The 18,871-nt window shown below is 53.6% G+C and overlaps 8 protein-coding genes across 8 annotated transcripts; 2 read left to right on the forward strand and 6 right to left on the reverse strand.

The window, feature by feature from the left end:
• Window positions 1-258: 258 nt before the first annotated feature.
• Window positions 259-498, reverse strand: CKM354_000782300 (uncharacterized protein; the record flags this gene model as incomplete). The annotated part of the gene is made up of 1 exon (XM_044803183.1): window positions 259-498. One exon carries the CDS (start codon window positions 496-498, stop codon window positions 259-261), a length of 240 nt encoding a protein of 79 aa, XP_044659118.1.
• A 975-nt stretch (window positions 499-1,473) lies between these two features.
• CKM354_000782400 (uncharacterized protein) lies at window positions 1,474-3,285 on the reverse strand (the record flags this gene model as incomplete). The annotated part of the gene is made up of 1 exon (XM_044803184.1): window positions 1,474-3,285. One exon carries the CDS (start codon window positions 3,283-3,285, stop codon window positions 1,474-1,476), a length of 1,812 nt encoding a protein of 603 aa, XP_044659119.1.
• A 532-nt stretch (window positions 3,286-3,817) lies between these two features.
• On the reverse strand, window positions 3,818-4,156 carry CKM354_000782500 (uncharacterized protein; the record flags this gene model as incomplete). The annotated part of the gene is made up of 1 exon (XM_044803185.1): window positions 3,818-4,156. One exon carries the CDS (start codon window positions 4,154-4,156, stop codon window positions 3,818-3,820), a length of 339 nt encoding a protein of 112 aa, XP_044659120.1.
• A 1,047-nt stretch (window positions 4,157-5,203) lies between these two features.
• CKM354_000782600 (uncharacterized protein) lies at window positions 5,204-7,302 on the reverse strand (the record flags this gene model as incomplete). Its single annotated transcript, XM_044803186.1, has 3 exons — window positions 5,204-6,907; window positions 6,972-7,123; window positions 7,263-7,302. 3 exons carry the CDS (start codon window positions 7,300-7,302, stop codon window positions 5,204-5,206), a joined length of 1,896 nt encoding a protein of 631 aa, XP_044659121.1.
• Window positions 7,303-7,982: 680 nt separating this feature from the next.
• CKM354_000782700 (uncharacterized protein) lies at window positions 7,983-9,215 on the forward strand (the record flags this gene model as incomplete). The annotated part of the gene is made up of 1 exon (XM_044803187.1): window positions 7,983-9,215. One exon carries the CDS (start codon window positions 7,983-7,985, stop codon window positions 9,213-9,215), a length of 1,233 nt encoding a protein of 410 aa, XP_044659122.1.
• Window positions 9,216-12,108: 2,893 nt separating this feature from the next.
• CKM354_000782800 (mitochondrial 37S ribosomal protein RSM25) lies at window positions 12,109-13,013 on the reverse strand (the record flags this gene model as incomplete). The annotated part of the gene is made up of 3 exons (XM_044803188.1): window positions 12,109-12,159; window positions 12,213-12,507; window positions 12,562-13,013. 3 exons carry the CDS (start codon window positions 13,011-13,013, stop codon window positions 12,109-12,111), a joined length of 798 nt encoding a protein of 265 aa, XP_044659123.1.
• A 221-nt stretch (window positions 13,014-13,234) lies between these two features.
• On the forward strand, window positions 13,235-15,976 carry CKM354_000782900 (uncharacterized protein; the record flags this gene model as incomplete). The annotated part of the gene is made up of 1 exon (XM_044803189.1): window positions 13,235-15,976. One exon carries the CDS (start codon window positions 13,235-13,237, stop codon window positions 15,974-15,976), a length of 2,742 nt encoding a protein of 913 aa, XP_044659124.1.
• A 59-nt stretch (window positions 15,977-16,035) lies between these two features.
• Window positions 16,036-17,565, reverse strand: CKM354_000783000 (uncharacterized protein; the record flags this gene model as incomplete). Its single annotated transcript, XM_044803190.1, has 1 exon — window positions 16,036-17,565. One exon carries the CDS (start codon window positions 17,563-17,565, stop codon window positions 16,036-16,038), a length of 1,530 nt encoding a protein of 509 aa, XP_044659125.1.
• Window positions 17,566-18,871: the final 1,306 nt, after the last annotated feature.

Raw genomic sequence — 18,871 nt, forward strand, 5'->3', positions numbered from 1 at the left:
AAGCTCTGTATTACATTGAAATCGTACCCATTGATCAGAAGCCAAGCAGACGCAACAAGCCAAGTACGAAAAAATGTAATATACATCGCAAACTCCCAGTCATTTAGATCAGACCACTATGCTTTATCCCTCGAGACCTCACCCAAACGAGACCAGGCAACTGGCGTCACAATTCTTCCCAAATTTCCCGAACATTGTAAGCCAGGAAATGCAAGACGAGGCTCAAGTGGACCAACAACTATGAACCCTTCGAATGGTCTAGAATGGCAGTAATCCGCCGCCAACTCCGCCGCCTGTCTTACCCTGCGGCGCCACCGAGTTGAGCTGTGACGTGGCTCCGCCAGCACCGCCTAGGCCGCCCAAGGGCACGAGTTTCAGGATGCCGTCGAGGCCGAAGCCGCCGGCTTCACGCTCGACGACGGTCGTTTTGGGGACGGCGACGGGGGCTGCTGTTGCCAGGGTGGCGAGGAAGGTCGCGATGATGATGGTGAATTGCATTTTGGCGGGTTGTTGGGTGGTTGGCTTAGGAAGATGGTGTGTTAGCGAGGGTGGTGTGAGTTTTGATAGTCCTGGACGGACGTGACTGCTCACAGTTGCTGATTGTTGACTTGAGTGCGTTGAGAAGAGAATTATCGTCTTGTTTCGTCGTCGATAATGAGCGTGGTGGTAGTCGTTGTAGAGAGTGACTGTGGGTCGGAGTGGTAGCAACGTCGATGGTCTGGTTAGAGGAGGAGAGGCCAGGTAAAAGAGTCGGAAAGCCTCTCCTTTACATACAGTACCCTTCTCCCCTTCGTATTCCATCCGCAACGCATCCCCAGCATCACGCAAAACCTGGCAAACACTGTTTTCAGGAGTCCGCGCTCTCCGCCGCGTCCGCAATGCCAGGAACGGAAGTGTTGTTGAACTGAAGTGCAAGCATCAGTCTTGTTGCAGAAGCAACTTTGTCCACGAGTTGGCGTTTCATCTCCACTCTGCAGAGGATTTAGCGCATTGGGATTGGGCTATCCTGGGATTAGCGCGAAATGAGGTGACTAGGAAGGCACCTGTTCTAACTTCTGGGCGATAAAGCTGGGGTTGATGGAAGCTTGTTGCCTGCCAAGATAGCGACAAGTCGATATGGTTTTGTCAGGGATTGATGACAGAGCATTGATTTTGATGTTGCGCTCGTGCGTTCGCAGATTGGAAAGCGGATTGTGCTTGAATACATTCGCGCGTGGACGTCGTCAAATCTCGCTGAAACAAATTGCCATGGGAAAGACAGATTTGTACATCGTTGGGGAAGACCTTAAGTGCCGATAGTGGTCAGCGCTGCGAAAAGTATCGACAATCGATACCGAGTGTCATCTCCTCCAGGGACAGCCATGAACTTTGCAGCGTGGATAATACGGCGATGTGGGAGTAGATTTTCTGGATTAGCCGGTGAAATCTCAAAGTTTGTCCAGTCGCTCAGAAGACCCGGTAGCCACGACCTTTTCACAGCGAGATTGACGATGGGTCGCTCATGACCATGCATGCATGATTTGGCAGACTGATATCGACGGGAGCCTTTGTGAGCAAACTGTGCGCGGCAATGAAAGCATCCAGCTTTTCAGTCTTTGCGACGAAACACGTGGCCGTCAATAGCCGATCTCGGGCGACGTGGCCTAAACCCCCAGATGCAGTGAAGTATAAATACTCGCCTCTTCCAACGTGAGAGCGGTCACGTGGAAGTTGGATGCCCACCACGCCGGAAACTGTCATAAAGATCGAGTGGAACTCGGAAAATGGTGCGTTGTCACCTAAGTAGGAACTCCAGTCAGCGTTGATTGTGCCAACCTCAGAAGCGGATAGTTCGGCTGACCATCCGGACAATTGCGCTGAATTCTCATCTGGCAAGCTGTCCCTGAGGCGCGCAACGTGCTTGAAATAAGAGGTGAGCGCCTGCTTAATAGCACCTTCATTCCACCACAAGTTGCAGCGAATGATCTCATGATGGAGCTGATCGGCCGTTCTGGCGCGCAGTATGCCCAAAACCTTGTCAGAGGCTACTGTATATAGAGATAAAGTAGGTCGCACTCCGAGCGTGATGAAGCGCCAGAAGATATGGCCCGAAGCTCGCTTGGGCTCCCTTGGACAGGTCAAAGACTCGTAGGATATTGCTGTTGGCTCTACACTGCGCAAGTACAGAGCACGAGCGCGATCTCCGTGCAAGTCGTCCACGAGTTGCTGCAGTGCCGGCAGCTGCCAACTCGTATGATGCAAGTAATAGTCGATCACTTCGCGGAACAAGTCATTCGACGATTTGCGATAGTCGGGCTGAAAGTGTCGCGCTTCTTTCTCGGGGATGACATTGAGCAGCGCGTAGATCCTGTCGATACGCTCGGTGCAGTGCCGTCTCAAAGTCAGGCGAATCCATTCCATGAGTGGCTTTTGAGGCACACCTGCAAAAGACTGTTCCATCCAAGCATCGCGTAGCTGGCTGATCTGGTCAAACCCTTCACGCATATGACGTACGGATGCCGGGTCCATAGTCGAAGGAAGGCCATGGCTCGATGCTTCATTCAAGAAATCTGGATCGAGGACAGGCCGCCAACAGTCAAGGAGTTCAGACATTGACATTTTGCCCGATTCGAGCAGAACCATAGGCTCTGATGCCGCATACAGCGTCTCTTGTAGAACCCAAAGTCTCGTCCACCAGACATTGGGTCGTGTGCAAAGACTGAGAAGGGATGGTAGTCCCGGCATGACACCTTCCCCAAGCCATACGATGACTTCTTTCGCTTGGTTGAATATCTGAGCCATGAGCGGAATCTGCGCCGCCTTCTCGTCCAGATCCTTCTGATTGATACATATAGCGTCTACCCAGACATAAACCGGCCTGAGTTCGTTTCTCATCCGCCGTAGAGCCTGAAGCAGATGATGCGTGACATCAAATTTCTGCGAAAGAAATCCAATGGACATGGTGCCCTTTGCTAAGCCTTGGCCCCAGGAGTATGAAATCGCGGAATAGTCTATCCCAGCTTCGTACATGGGACGCTTGACCAGGTCGCAATGCAGTTCGCTGGCAGGTGACCCGTGCCGGATCCTTAGCAGGCGGAAGTTGGGACCTTCCGCGCCAATGCGTTCCGTGATATTCGAAGTGCTATAGAATATATAGCTCTTCATTGGATCAGCCAAGTTGGTGAGATACGCGGCTTCGTTCGAGAAGTCCAGAATGTCGTCGTCGTTGTCAGAACTGACTCCGTCGAAGTCTGACATGTCAGAAGACTGGCGCTCGCTGATGTCACCGAGGCTGACGTCCGACATATCGATCGTCAATCGTATACAATGGACGAACCATATTCTGAGTTCCCATTGTTGTCAACACATCCGGGCGCTGAGTTATATAGGTTGTCGAGATGGAGCTCAGCCTCGGTTTGTGGCGCAGTCGCTTGGCGTTGGAAGGATGATTTGAATCCATCCAGTTTTGGGGTAATTGGCGTGAAGCTGGGAACATCAAGAGCTATAGTGAGAAATGCCACCAACTACTTTGCCAAGATCGAAGAGACCAGGAACCTGATGTGAGTCGTCAGTTGTCCATCTTAGCTGACAGAACCGCTATCTGGAATGTATCGAGAGCCTGGCCGAATGGTTGTTGTACGTTCTTGTGAAAATCAAGCTTGACTAGTGAAATATTAGCCGCCATAGTCTATAGAGACGCTTCAGGCAAAAGACTTGCCCGAAAGTCCCACTGTGCTCGCAGATCTAGAATGAGATGCCCGCCAGTGTACCTCTTGCCTCGTTCGCCACAATTCAATGCAGCACGGTGTGAGATCGCTCCACATCTCATCTTTGGTCTTCACGCAGACAAAACCCATCCCTCCCCAGCAGCACCCCCCAAACAAATCGAAGTCCCCGACTCCAACTGAATCTTCCCCTGCTTACAATACGTCATATACCCCCAAACAGACTGCCCATCAGGAAAGGCGTATTCGACATTACATTGTCCGATATTCACAAGCCCGTTCAGACATCCGCAAATATCAATGCCTTTGCTTCCGATATAGCCCAAGCCGTTGTTGGCGTGCCATGTGACTTTTCGGCCGAGACCGTTGAAAGAAGTGCAGTCGGCGGAGATGGTGGTGGGGAGGAGGGTGAGGGTTGCGAAGAGAGTGATGGAATGCAGGAGGGAAGGCATGGTGGTGAAAGTGGTGGCAGTGGTGATCTGGTTGGTTTTCTTGGCGGTTCGATATAGGTGGGCGATAGCTAGGCCCTCGGGGAGATGTTGCTTGGCGGAATTGAGCGATGCACGTTTGTCTTCGGGAAGGATGGTAGTAAAGCGCCTGTTTGTTGGGTGTGGATCTCCAGTGGACGACGTTCTCCATTTGTGCATTCTCTTTTATACCATCTCTGTTTGCGTCTAATTCTGAAGCCATTTACAGATCACTGTTCGTACTTCTCTTTTGTAGTGGTCATGTATCGGACCGCATGTGAAGACGAATCAGCGAAATAGTGCCGAGCGCCGGCGCGAAGATACTGCAGCAGCGTCCTGTGGTCATTCCTGCTGGCGGCATAAATTCAGTAGCACGCCAAATTCAAGTCGTTCGTACCTCCTGTCCGGAGACCAAGCCAGCAAGCGCATAGGTAAGGTACCCGTCGCAGATCGACTGACGGGCTGTCCAGCGTGCCAAGTCTGCCCGTGAATGGCGCGGCGTTCAATGGGGCGAAGCAATAGGAACCAGTACGAGACTTCGTTCGGCAGCCGATGGATGCTGATGATTTCGTGGACCTACCATGGAAGTGCGGCCTCAGAAAACCTCGAAGTTGACTGTAAGATTTGGCGAGAAGCCCTCGTCACGGCCAAGGACGTCTCGAATGACGAGGTGTTGCACCACCAAGTAGGTGTGAAAATTGGAGTGCCGAACCAAGCATTATTGTACGAGACTCCCCTCCAGCCTGTTCTCCATGTGTTCCGCGCGATGCGGAGTGTCGGTATTGCGGTCACATTCGTACTTGCGTCTGCTCAAGGAGCGGCCAATCTGTGGTGGTGTCACACGTCAAGTTCTATGCAGCTTTGTCTGGAGTTGCGACGCTACACGAACGCTCAATTCGCAAGTGATTCGAAGAAGCGTATGGGATGGCACCACGGCTGCTTTGCAATTGAATTTGCGTTTCTCATCAACCCCTAGACGCTAGCAGCACTCAGCCAAGCAGACGCCGAGCGGCGCAGGGTCATCGACGAATACTACTTCGCCGGTCCTGCACCCTCTGGCTTGCCTCCCAGAACAGCTATAGAGCTCTGACTTGCTTTCCTCTGGTGTTGAGCGTCTGGCACGCCTCGCAAGCTACCCCCGTTGAACGGCCCTGCTTTGCCGCTTTCACTTGTAGGACTCATCACGCCCCCGATGCTAGGACTTCTCATGCCACCTCGGGAGCTGGCAATGCTGGGTCTGCGCGAGCTGCCTGCAGTGCCTTGCTCAGCCTCCCGCTCCAAGAAGTCGCTCCACAGCTCCGCCAGACTTTCTCGACTTGCGCCACCAGGGCTGTCTGGGATAAATTCACCTAGAGTCGGTGTCGATGGTGTTCTTCGGAAGGGTGACAAGGGCACACGCAAGCTACCACTTGTTGAGCTGACGTTGCTGCCGGTTCGTACTAGACCTGCTTGCTCTCTTTGTGACTCGTCCCAGCCCAGGAGAGCCGCAATCAGCTGCAGCACTTGGAACTTTTTCGGATCACTTCGATCCAAAGCCAGAAAATGTAGAAAGTGGTTGGTGACCAGCTGACGATCTACATTGTCCTCTGGTTTGCCACGCTTCAGGAAGCGAAGGGCTTTCGTGAGATGGTCGTTGAGGATGACAGCCTCGTGCCGGAGCTTGCCGATCAGCAGGTTCTTCTCTTTGACCTCTTTCTCGAATGGCGCGGCTCTTGCAAGTTCTGCCTGTGTCGTCTCCAGCTCAGTCTTGAGCGATGCTGCTGTCTCTTCGGCTTCCTTTGCTTGTGTTCGTAATGCATCAAGCTGTGATTGTGACTGCTCCACCATCTCTCGTAATTCCCGTTTCCGCTCTTCTTGCAGGTCACGCAGGGCGCGTTGGAGGCCGTCCACTGTATTCGATTGCGTATTGGCTTCGGATTGAGCACGCTCATAAGCCTCTCGTTGTGTGTTTAGTTGATCCCCGAGCTCCTGTGTCTTCTCGTCCAGAGCTTCTCGCCGCGAACGTTCCTCTGTTGCGAGAATTTCCCAGTCCTGCATCGCTTGCCTTGCAACCTCGTACTCTTCCCGCAGAGCCGCCTCACGTTGCACCATTTCATCGCGCTCTTTCGCCCAATTGCTGGTCGACAGATTCGTGCGACTGCGCAACGTGTCCACCTCGGCCGCTTGTGACTCTAGCTTGCTGTTGAGGTCGGTGATCTGTTGTTGGAGGCGCTCGTTCTCGGTCTGTGCTGTACCGTTGGACTTCTCCAGCTCCTCGATCCTCTCTCGCGCCGTCTCCAACTCAGCAGCGTCGGCCTTTAACCTCTCCCCCAACTGGGAGCGAATGGTGTTAACTTTGCCCAAGAGGTTGCGATACTGCGTTTCGGCCTGCTCCTTTCCCTCTTGTGTCTGCTCGAGCTCCTCCCTCACGCCCGTCAACTCTTCATTGTGCTTCTCTTGTAAGCTCTCGAGCGACTTTCGCAACTGTGTCACTTCTGCTCGTAAGCTGTCTCGCTCCTGTTGCATGGCATCAAGTCGTGCGGAGGTATCGGTCGGCGATGCCTGTGTTGACTGCTCGGGCTCCTCCCCGTCTTCGCCATCGTCGTCCTCATCTTCGTCGTCTTCGACGGGATCGTCTGCGGGCTTATGTGTACCGTTCTGCGTGGGCGTCTGCTCGGACTTGGTCTGAGCTTTGGACGGCGCTGGAGGCATATCGGAGGATTGCTGCGCGTCTGGTGCGTCGGATTTCGTATCTGCCTATGCTTTCGTTCAGTCTGGGTGTTGACGTTTGACTATGCTGCAGAAGAGACAGGATACTCACGCTGGGGGACTGGGGTCGCGATGGCTCGTCGTCAGCATCGTCGTCGGCTACATGATCGACGCCGGCGCCATTGGTCTGTGCCGCGCCATTGATCGCGTTTGCCTGGCCGTTGGCCTTCTTCTTGCTGTTCTTCTTCTTCTTGTTCTTGCTCGCTGCAGTGGGCCAAGGTCAGCAATCAGTGTTGCACGTTGCGCAGAAATGGCATCTGCGTCTGGCCTCGGCCCCTCCACCGTGCCAAGCGAAGGTCTTCGCGCTCTCGGTGCTGGTGGGCGGTGCAGATGGGGGTCGTACCTGATTTCGTTGCATCGACGGGTGTGTTGGCGGCGGACATTGTTATCGACAAGCAGTCCGGAAGTTGTGCAGCTGCAGGTTCGTCGGCTGGCAGTCTGGAAGTCGACTTTCCCACCACCTGGCATCCACGAGCGCGCTAAGTTAGGGCGGAGAAGCCGCGCCACGCCTGGACAACCCTTGCCCGCCGACGACCTCTCGTGAACGCCGAACTTCACTCACCCACCTCTTTCACATGCACACTGCCCAGAAAGGGACTGCCGCTCCCACCAGCGTCGCCTTAGCACCGCCCGGCAGACATGTCTCAGCCTTGCGCCGCATCCCAACTGGGTTTACGCGAAAACATGACTACTGCCGCTGCTGGGCCCGCACCATCTCTTGCATCACCGCCGCATTCCCACGCATTTTCCGCTGTCGATCACAGCGGCTGCGAACCCGTCTCGCAATCGCACCGCCCCGACTCCTGTTCGATTGGACCGCCTCCGCACTCCTTGCGGAGACCTGATGGCCGGTCTGGATGATGGCATGTCGACTACTGTATACTAATCAGGGTCCAATGACCTACACAGGCAAGTCCAGTAGCGCACGCTAATTGACGTATACTCTCTCGTCCTCCATCCCGTTCTGCCAGTCCGCTCACAATCTGGACGCTTTCGATCCAGATCATACCCTTACTGCACATTCCTATACCACGTAGCCGTTCAGCCTATTCAAATTTTCGTCATGGTCAACAAAACCTTGAAAAGCATTTTCACTGCTCCTCATCAGTTGCCTCCCCAAAGGACACCCAGTTCGGGGAGTGCCGTGCAGCGAGGAAAGACTGTGAAGAATGAATTGTCAATTGAGTCCAGCGGTGACTACAGCGAAATGTCAGCCAGAAATTATGTCCGTTGGGATGCAGCAGGCGTGGAAAACCCTCCTCCTGGTGAACAGGCAGATATCGAAGCCGTTGCAGAGCAGATCAACCAGCAACAGCGGCAACAGTTTGATAATCACAGACATGTGTATACTGGGACCCACTGTCGGACACATGGAATCGTGAAAGGCACTTTCATCGTGCACGACGGACTTCCAGCACACTTGCGCCAAGGCGAGCTGTTCGCACAGGCTGGCAGCTATCCGGCTGCGTGTCGATATTCTACTGAGCCAGGTGATCCAGGATTTTCAGACACTATTCCCGCTCCTCGAGGTTTCAGTATCAAGCTGTTCAACGTGCAAGGAGATTTCTTTCCGACTGGATCAGATGTGCAGCATCCCCAGACGCAGGACATCGAGTTCAATAGCACTCCAGCGATCGAGCTGGCAGATGCTAAAACTACGCGCGAGATTTTCGACATTAGGATGGGCCTCGGAACGCTCGTGGAGACGAAAGAAATGGATCAGGAATTGGAGAAGCGAAGTGATACAGAATTGCAGAAAGCTCGCTTCCAGGTTCCCAATCCTCACTTGGCTTCACTTCGTCAACACTCGCAGACGTCATATCGCTTTGGTGACTATGTCTTCAAGTACTGCCTAGTACCCAATACAGAGACGCAGACGAAGCTCGCCGACCAAATGATCAAGCCTGAAGCCCATGAAAGCGATCAACACCACAGATGGCTACAAAACTTCCACGCAAATTACGATGCGGAGTACCTGTTCCAGGTCCAGCTTCTGGAGAATCTGGGAGAGCAGCCCGTGGAATATTCGGGCACCGAATGGGACAGCGAGAAATATCCTTGGCAGACGGTGGCAACGTTGAAGATACCTAAACAGGAAGCTTTCGATCTGGAAAGAAAGGCTTTTTGGGAAGACCACATGAGACTGGATCCGTGGCATGGTCTGAAGAGCTACCAACCGCTTGGCAGCTCGAACCGACTGCGCCGTGTGGTGTATCCCGCAAGCTCGGCTTTGAGGAGAAAGTTGAATGGCAGGAAGGAGATCTGGGTCCGGAGCATTGACGAGATTCCGAATTGACCTGGGTCGCAGCACCGTTAACGATGCGCAGTATTGCAGCAGCTCAACTGGCGAATGTACCTCGGGCAAGCTGCCGCTTCCACCGCTTTTTCCCTCGAGCTACACTTTTTCATGTCTCCTCGAAGCATTAATCTCCACATCCGCGGACTTGAAATCGTACGCTGATGGATAAGCCCAGCTTGGTCTGGTCTCCCAGCCGCTTAAAACGGTACCATACACCATCACAGCATTCGGGAAGTGTCGAGGCTGAAGTTGCGACTGCCGTCTATCGTGCGCGCGCTTGCCGATAGTTCAATCCGTCAAAGTGGTGAGAAAGTCGTGCTTGCCAGAAGTTGTTCGACATCAGCAAAACCGCAAGTGCCGAGTCTCGCAGCTTGTGAAATCAATGGGGCACAGCTCAAGCATCGACATGGCACAAGGGACTGCTAGCTGGCTGCGCTCTCGGTCCCGTCACGTTGGAGTCGCCCGTCGTGCCACCATACAGCACCTTCTCCTTGTCTTGTGGACTCGGGACTTGTGTATCGTTTCGAGCGCACCTTCCACTGCACAGGCAGCGTGTCGAGAAAGGCGGCAAGTCCATCACAGTATGCCAGAGCAGACTTGGAAGCGCCGACTGATCCTTTGCCGATAGCTGTACATCATCAATCATTTGCCCAGGACCCCGAGCAGATGGCCTCAAGATCATGCTAGCATGTCAAGGAAGACCTGTAGGCTCACCTCAAAACAGTCCACGTTCATCGCGGCAGCTATCGCCCCGTTTGCACACGAGCCGGAGCTCGATCTCCATATCCAATGCTTCTTGGAAGTCGGCTGTCATTATGACTTGCTCCATCGAGGTGCCTCTGGTACTCGCAGAAAGAGAAAGATGAGCGGCATGACTCTACGTGGCGGCAGACAGCCTGCTCATGACAGAGCTAAGATATCGCTCATCGCGGAAGTCGCATCATCGTGTACCAAGGGGCCTCCAAGCTGTTGCCTCATTTCAGGATCGGTTCCACTGCTCGATCTACAGAGTCTGGCCAGTTGATCAGTCGTCTGAGCTTTTCTTTTGCTGTAACACTAATCAACGCTCATGTACAGATGTCAAGCAAATATCACCAGATGCCGTCCACCAAGACCCTGTCGCATCGAATCACCCAGGATCATGGAGCACTGTCCGAGCTGCCATGATAGCGATCCCACAAGCGATCCTACAACCGAGCCGCAGTCGCGCAAAACGGACAAGTGCAGGAAAATTGCCTGCCATGTGAACGAGGCCAATCGAGATAGTGGAATGCGGCAGCACAAATTGTGCCGACGTGATGGAGACCCAACTCATCCCGGCATCTTGGCAACAAACATGCCACAGAAGACGACGAACCGGTCGTGACTCCTCCAAGTAAGCCTTGTCCGAGCAATTTTGACTGAACTTTACCCCGCGTGACCGCTGTTCGAGCCACTCTGGACGACGTGAAGTCGGGAAGCTTGGCAGGCCACCCTAGCAGCAACATGCTCGATGTAGCTATGGCAATCAAACTCTCTGCTCACCAACCTCTTCCAGAAACGGTAAAAGGAAGATGGAAATCAGTAATCGAGAGGGGATCATATAACCGGTAGACGCGCCTGCCATCCTCGCAACCTCCTTCTCAGACGCTTGCTCTCGCGCTGACATTCATTCTCGTATACACGCTCATTACCTGTTCCAAGAATAAATCGATCGTAGGGGCGGACGCATCGCATGCTGTGGAAGGGAGCTCACGGCTGACTTTGTCTCTACAGGTCGATCCGACATCCTAGCACTTCCATACCAAGAGTCGAAATCGGCCTACGTAAACTCAACTCAGCCCAAGCCCACGGGAACACATACACAAGAACAACCAAAATGAAGTTCCTGCACCTCGCCACCACAGTCCTCTTCACCCAAGCTCTTGCTCTACCTCTCATCTCGACTACCGCTGAGGAATCCACTGCTGAAGTCGCAGAGAAGGCCGGCTTCCACAGTATCTTCTCACGCGACTTCTTTTCGAGCCTCGTTCCTATTCCTGGACTTGTACCTGGTGGTGCACCAACCGCAGCAACCAACTTGAATGCGGTGAAGCCCCAGAGTTGCCAAGGCACTTTCTTGATGGTTTTGGGAGGTTGTTGAGTGGGGCTCGCGGCTGGAGGTTGCTGATACTTGCTGGGAAGTTCAGTAGGTGTGGAGGGGTTTTGGTTTGTGATGACTGATGAGGTTTCGGTTGTGGCGAGTATGTGGTGGAGGGGATGGAGAGGGCGGGGCGGTTGGTGAAGTGGTAATGTGGGTTGGGGTTGTATGGTTGATGGAGATGGGCTTCAAACGGTGATGGTTCTTACGACGCTATGCTGCGACCCGCACTCTGCTTCTGGTGTTCATTCTTCAGTTGATGTCGTTGTTTCTTATGTAAGGCGGTTGATGGTGTCTTGAGAATTGGGATCGGCAAGACAGGCGAGACATGTAGGTTTACATGAGTATGTGCACCTCATTGCCGTCGACGATAGTACTGCACCGAACCAATATTCTGAGGACGACATCCATGTTCGTTCTCGTGACCGCTGTCTTGGCAATTGACCTTTTTATGATTCACTTCCTTGCTTGTGCTTCGAAGTTCCGCATAGAGCCAAAGCCAGTCTACGGCAGGATAGTGCTGGAGACTCCGCGACGATGATGCTGAGCGCGCTGCGAGTCGTGGGATGAGGAATATGTGAAACTGTGCCTTGGGTCAATTGGAAATTGTACATACACTGTCAGGCCGCGCAACCAACAGTGTTGTAACACTCCCCACTTGGTCCGGTGAAGTACTATTTCAAGACGCTGTAGGAGCAGCAGGGCCAGCCGAATACGACGTCTGAAATCGAAGGGTCTGGGTATCATACACTATTTTGATTCGTCTTCCCCCTATGGTCTTACAGGTGCACCACCTCTCGCCCTGATTTGATGCCGGGTACACTACTCGATACTTCTTGCAGCGCTGCATCAGCTTCGGGCTCTTCCAGTTGTACTTCCGCGCCGTCTTCAGCGCCAGTGTACGCGCTACTTTGCATTGCCTTCAACTCTTGTGTCTGCTTGATGGCCCACTGCTTCCAGTCCTCGAATGCCTTGTCTTCTAGTAGATCGCCTACTTCCAATGGTCCAAGACCGAAGTATGCGCCTGTCGCTTGTGCTTCTTCTCTTGCTACTCGGGCTTCGACTTCTCGGTGATGTCGATAGCGGTAGAGCTCTTTTCTCGCCTGGTCGTATGCTGCTGCTTGGCTCATTTCGGTGTGTGTCAAGAGGTATTGCCAGCGTTGTACGACACTGTCAAATAGTCAGTATCTGCCCGTGGGAGGATGTGTTCCGGGATCTGCTCACGCTTCACCATTAATCGGTCTACTCCCTTGCACTTTCATCACTTCTTCCCATTCCGCTGTGCCCCGCCCAAACTCATCGCGCGCTCCCACTCGAGGTCTTCGCAGACTGTAGTCTAAGGGTATGCTCCAGTCGTACACTTCTCGGTCTCGTCCGTTGTCTTCGAGGACCACTCGCGGCCTTGCCAGCTCCCATGGGTGGTCATTGAAGTATTCCCATCGCAACTGGTCTTCGGTGTATTTGATGCTCAAGGGTTTGAAGAGGCGTGATGATTTCCTATTGCCCTTTTTGCTGGGCGCATTGGATCGTTGCAGAGGCGGGCGCGTGAGGCGTGTGGAGGGTGGTGTGTTGGCGATGGCTTGGTACCACGGCGGCGGAGCGGGAATGCGATTGACGTGGAGGAGTTGTGAGGCGGTCTTTTGCACGTTCTGTGCGGCGAAGGAGTAGCGGCCCATGGTGCGAGGTGTGTTATCGTGTCATGATGCTGTTCTCAATGGATGCGGGAATCTGGTGGTGATGGACGATGCGGCGAAGCGGGAGTGTCCCGATGTGCAGGAGCAGAGACGAGCTTCTTCGCGCGCGACTCCCCACGACGACACTCTCCTCTCGCTCCCACGACCGACTTGCGATGCCAATGCGGAGCTGATGGAGTCGTTGGCATCATGTGGCCCTCTTCATGTCCCGATTGCTTCCTTTCCTGCGACACCCGCCCGCAGTCACCGCCGCAGCAACAGCTCTTCCGCCCACGACGATAGCATCTCCCGGCAGATGCACCGAACGACACCCTCCCGGTCGACGACATCGGCACAAACGAATAGCTACACAGAAGCAATGCAACGGCGATGACACGCGTGTGCGGGTGGCGATAGCGCGACCATCCGTGAAGACATGGGAAGACATCTTCATTAGCAGTCTGGTGGCGGCAGGAACATGCAGAAAACACAGAGTGACGCCGTGGTCTCCTGCTCATCCGTCCAAGCGCCACTACTCCACTGCTAGGCACGAATCTGAGCAGACACAAGTAGCAGCAAGTGGAGATGCCCAGATCTCAAAGGAAGAGTATCGCAGTCTGGTGGACTTCTACCGCCAGTGGGGTCCGGACACGACCGATTCAGAGGACAATCGATCTCCTCTCGCTTCTCGTCTGATCTTGACGCCGGAGCAAGAGCTAGCAGCAGCGCAGCGTCAGACGAATCCAGGGAAGCGCCGTATCGCGCCACCAGAGGGTCACGAGCAAAGGAATATTATCGACAAACTTGACAACAAGATCATGTTGTCTCGGCTTGGTCACATATCTACGGACGAGCTATGGAATTTGTATCAGCAGATCCAGTCGCCGCGACCACGATTTTTGAAGGACTGGGTATTACATCGCTTTTTGCAGCACTTGGGCTTCGTTCAGCAATGGCACGACAAGGATGCAATGCAACGCTACTTTCAGGTTCTGGATGACTGTGTTGAGGAAGGCGTGCCGCTAAACAAGAACAACTGGACCACGGCCATCTCCTTTGCAGGCCGCTGGGTGCAGCGTACGACTTCGAGCGAGGTTAAAGCAGCGATCGAAACGTGGATGCGTATGGAGGAGCAAGGCCACGCCGCCGATCATGTTACGCTCAATGTACTATTTGATGTGGCTGTCAAGGCGGGCCGGTTCGCTCTTGCAGACACTATTTACAAGGAGATCAAGGCCAGAGACCTGCCACTTGACCGCTACTTCCGCGGAAGCCTGATTTACTACGGAGGGATGAAAAGAGACGGGGATGAAGTCCGACGTGCTTTCCGGGAGTTCGTTGAAGCTGGTGAGATCGTCGACACGACAATCATGAATTCAGTCATTCTATCTCTGCTGCGTTCGGGTGAAGCTCCCGCAGCTGAACAGGTCTTCAACAAGATGAAGCGCTTGACCGAGGAGAAATTCGGGACTCCCAGTTCAGGAGAGTGGCAAGAGCGAAAAGAGCTGAGGTCCGAGCTGAATGTAGCTGCTCAGCGGCTGCGGGCTGAGAGCGAAGTCCACGGTTCCTCCTTCTTTGGCGCATCATCTTCGTCATACGAGCGGCGTGAGCAAGTCCAGAAGATTACTCCCATCGCTCCCGACGCTCGCACCTACACAATTCTGTTCAAGTACCACTCGACCATATCTGGGGACGCAGACCGGATCTGGGAGTTGCTGGAAGAGATGGGCGAGCAAGGGGTGCAGCCCGAGACAGGCTCATTCGTGCATATCCTCAAAGGCTTCCGTCTCCACGGTGGATATGCATTGTCTAGATGGCAACATCGCAGGCTTGAAGACTTCTGGAAGGTTGTCGTCAAGCAGATGGAGCTCGACCTGACCGGCACTCGAATAGCACCGCCCGGTGGAGCCAATATGAATGCTGTACCGGAGAGTGATTCGCCTCCGAAGTCCACTTCTGACCCACCGGCGGTAGCAGAAGATGTGCCATCATTGGAGAGTGATGGTGATGACTGGGCAGCGGATGCCGGATTCGATGACGCTGGCCCATACTCACTTGACAGCACTCCTGGTGGCAACAGTTCGCATTCCACGTCTCCACCGAGCAGTCCAGCAATGACCGACAATAACGACATTCTAGGCGCCATGATGGCGGAGTCTGCAGCTAGGACTAGTCGTCACGACCTGCCAATCTCGATCGCACCAAAACAGACTGAAGAAGCTCAATCATCGTCGCGGGCTAGCGGTAAACCGATTTCTTTCTTGGAGAGTGTATCCTTGCGACATCTTACCGATGCAGCGCTGCTGCCCGAAGGGGGCTCTATTTTAGAAGACACCGGCGATGGAACTAGCATTAAACCAGTTGACGATGAATCGCATCCTTCTGATGCGGCCTCTTCCTTCCTCGACAGTCTAACGCCGGAGGACAGCCTGACGAAGAAGGTTGGTGGGAGCGCAGACCGTGCCAATACCTCGCTTGAGTCCACCGGTACCAAGACATCGTTGCATAAGGACCGCAATCATGATGAACAGAGTGTGGGCGGGAAAAGTGGCCTTTTCCGCTACACTCCTGCTAGCCCATCACATTTAGTGCACGATCCAGACACCTTCGACTCGTTCCCTGTCTGGCGTCGAGGACCCGCTGTCTTGCAACAGTATGACCGCGACTTCGTCCCGAGTTCCGCTCGGAGCAATGAGTCGGCTTCGCCCAAAGCGCCTACAGCACGGCCACGGCCGTCCCTCCCACCTCACCAGAAGCCCGTTTCTCTGCGTTCCGAAATTGTCTTGGAGGCTGTGCGAGCTTTCTACCAGTGCGCCGGACACAAGCGCATGATGCAAGTGTGGGAGGATATCGCGGGTAGGTGGTATGATGCTACAGATGAGGAGTGGGCACGAGTGGAAAATGAGGTGGCGCAGATTGAACGACATGCTCGTCGGTATGAGGATTTCAATAGAGCTAGTCGATGAGCGTACAAGCGTCCTTTCAAACAAACTCCAGGATTTTCTCAAACTTAGTGCCTCTGTATTCACCGCTTCTTCCATCGAATTGTAGAAGGATGCATCGGCCGTGAGAACATGCTACTGTAATCCGTCTTTGGCACATCTGCTGTTGGATCCACCTGCTCCCAGTCCAGCAATCTCACCATCGTAGCAAGAATCGTTGTTAACTGGACGTAAGCGTATTGTTCGCCTGTACATCTATGTCGTCCTGCTCCAAAGGGGAGATAAGGAGATAGAGCGGCTTTACTAGAGACTGCACCGAAACCGTAATCTACTACATCGGTTGCATCGTTCTCGTTCGGTTCCGCTTTCGTAGCTTGAGGTGTCAACCAGCGATGCGGATTCCAATCGTTTGCGTTCGGGAAGTTCTCTTCGAGGCGAGAGGGAAAGCAGGGCGCTGCGAGAAGGATGTGGCCTTTGGGGACGATGAATTCGGTGTTGGGGACCGGCATGGGAGATTTGACTTTTCGCATAACGGAGTGGATTGGAGCGTGGAGTCGGAGGGTTTCTTTTATTATAGCGTTGTGGAGGGAGAGTTTGGGGATGTGGTCGTAGGTTATAGGTGTAGAATTCTTGCCGACGAGGTTGTGGGATTGGAGTTCTTGGTAGAGTTCTTTGATGAGGTGGGGTTTGTGGGCGAGATGGAGCATTATCCAGGTCCCGGTCGCTGCGGTGTTGTGTTGGCCGCCCATGAGGAGGGAGATTAGGAGGTTTGCGAGGATGTCGTCGCCGATTGGGGAGCCGTCTTTGTAGGTCGCGGACATTAGTGACCAGAGCAGGTCGTGCTCGTCTTCGGGGCGGTTTCGTTTTCTTCGATCGCTGATGATTCCCATGTATAATTTTTGCATTTCCAATTGTGCATGATCTCGCCGCCGATTGACTGGCAGTGGCAGGCCGGGAAGCATGAAGTTTATTGGGGCGAAGCCGTCGTCCAGATGGCGGAAGAGTGTCGCGAAAGTTCCATCAAAGGACTCTCTTACCTCCTTTCCCTGTAAAGAACCCGCAGCACAATATAATGCAATCTCTGCGATCACTGTTGAGACATCACAAATCCCCGTCTCCGCTTGAAAAGCGGCGTTAACTCCAACGTATTTCTCAACCTCATGTACGAATTGTGGCACATAAGCTCTCAAATTTGCAGTCGTGAATCCTTCCTTCACCACTCGTTTCTGATCCATAAACTTGGCATTATCGACATCGTACACGACGCCTTTTCCAAATACTGGCACTGTCAGAGGGCCATAGACTTCTTCGGCATTGAGGTCTTTGTGTTTGCCATTGAGGATGAAGTTATTGCCTTGGGGTCCGAGATAGACTGTGACTTTCATGCCGAGAAGAGTAAATGTGAAGATGTCGCCATACTTTTCCTGGCAGGAGAAGAAGAATGCGTACGGGTCTTGTCCATAGCTGACTGTGGAGCCAATGAGAGGGAGCCAGTGGAAGACGACGGGAGGTTTGTGGCGGTCTTTGAAGAGGAGTTGTTTGAGGAGGTTCCAGATAATGGCTGTAAGGAGGAACACTGCGGCTGCTGAGATCAGCTGGGTGAGAAGTGCCATGATGGCCGGGTGGCCTGAGATCGGCGAATATTGTTGGTGGTGAGTGAGGTGCTGTCTGGTATTCTTGTCGAAATCGAACCAAGTGCTGCAGTTCGTCTACATTGCTGGACGTGTCAAAGACCAGGTAAGCATGGTCGTGTTTCTCGTATGCATAATTTATGCATTCAGCTGAGACTGGAAACGCAACGGGATAAGATTTTAGCGAGGAAATAGAGTTTGGACATCGCTCGTGCCACTTTCCTCTGGGAACTGGCAGGGAGCGATGACAATTCACCTGGCTCTTTCACAGTATCTGGCGGATGTCTTTGCTCAACCCTCAAAAGCCATCCTAGAGTGGTGTCTCCATCGCTGACTCTCTGCGAGCACGGAGTGAGGTGCACGCCAAGGATCGTTCCCATCCCTGGCATTGACCTCTTGGCGGGAGGCAGAATCGGCGAAATCGAACTTCACCACAGCTCGCTGGATGCTCCACACCCGCTTCACTTCGCTCCCTTCGGCATGTTTGCACGACCGGAGATGTCGAGAGTCGGGTAGCAGTCTCTCTGGAGACAAGCAGTCAGCCCAGTCGCTGCATCCCGAGCCTTGCCGCCGCCATCATTCGAGAGTCCGCGGAGCAACCTCTCGAGCATTCTCAACGAGCTTCGTGAGTTCACGAAGGAGTTCAAAAAATCGAGTGGTATGGTACGGCGGTGGTGGGAACGGACAGACCGGCAATGAAACTCCGGAACCTGGCGTCAGACGAAAGGAACAGTGGTTTCGCGCGCTCGAGGTCCGCGCGAACTTCCCTGGGCCAGCGGATGGCGACAGTATCGGATACTTCTTCAACCTATGGGGACGTATGACTGTCGATTTGTGGGTCAGGCCTTCATTGACATGTTCGATGCTGGAATCGAGATTTTGTCGCTTCTCCTTTTTATTTCTCAGTTTTACCAAGCATGATTGTTTGCTGATTCGGTCCCCAATCTGAATCAGTCTACAACTTTGCAACTCGAGATTTTATGCGCCGTAGGACACAAATGCGGGATGTATAGCTAATGGTACTTTCCATTTCTTATCAGCATTCGTTCGTCGGTCGAAGCCACCTTGAGGAACGAGGCTTGACCGAAAGTCAAGTACGATCATCACCAGGTGAAATATCCGCAGCCCGGGCATGAACACGATGAGAAAGCCTGGTGCCGACCATAGTGGGCACAGTCACCCCAATCGATCTGGACTTCTGCGAAAGGCAATCCTTCTGCTCATTGGCTATCTACGCGTGCTGGGGGCCATGTCCTGGCCATCTACGAGTGCCGTAGTCGAAGGTTCA

Source organism: Cercospora kikuchii (assembly GCF_019650295.1).
Source record: "Cercospora kikuchii DNA, contig_00004, whole genome shotgun sequence".
Taxonomy (NCBI): Eukaryota; Fungi; Ascomycota; class Dothideomycetes; order Mycosphaerellales; family Mycosphaerellaceae; genus Cercospora; species Cercospora kikuchii.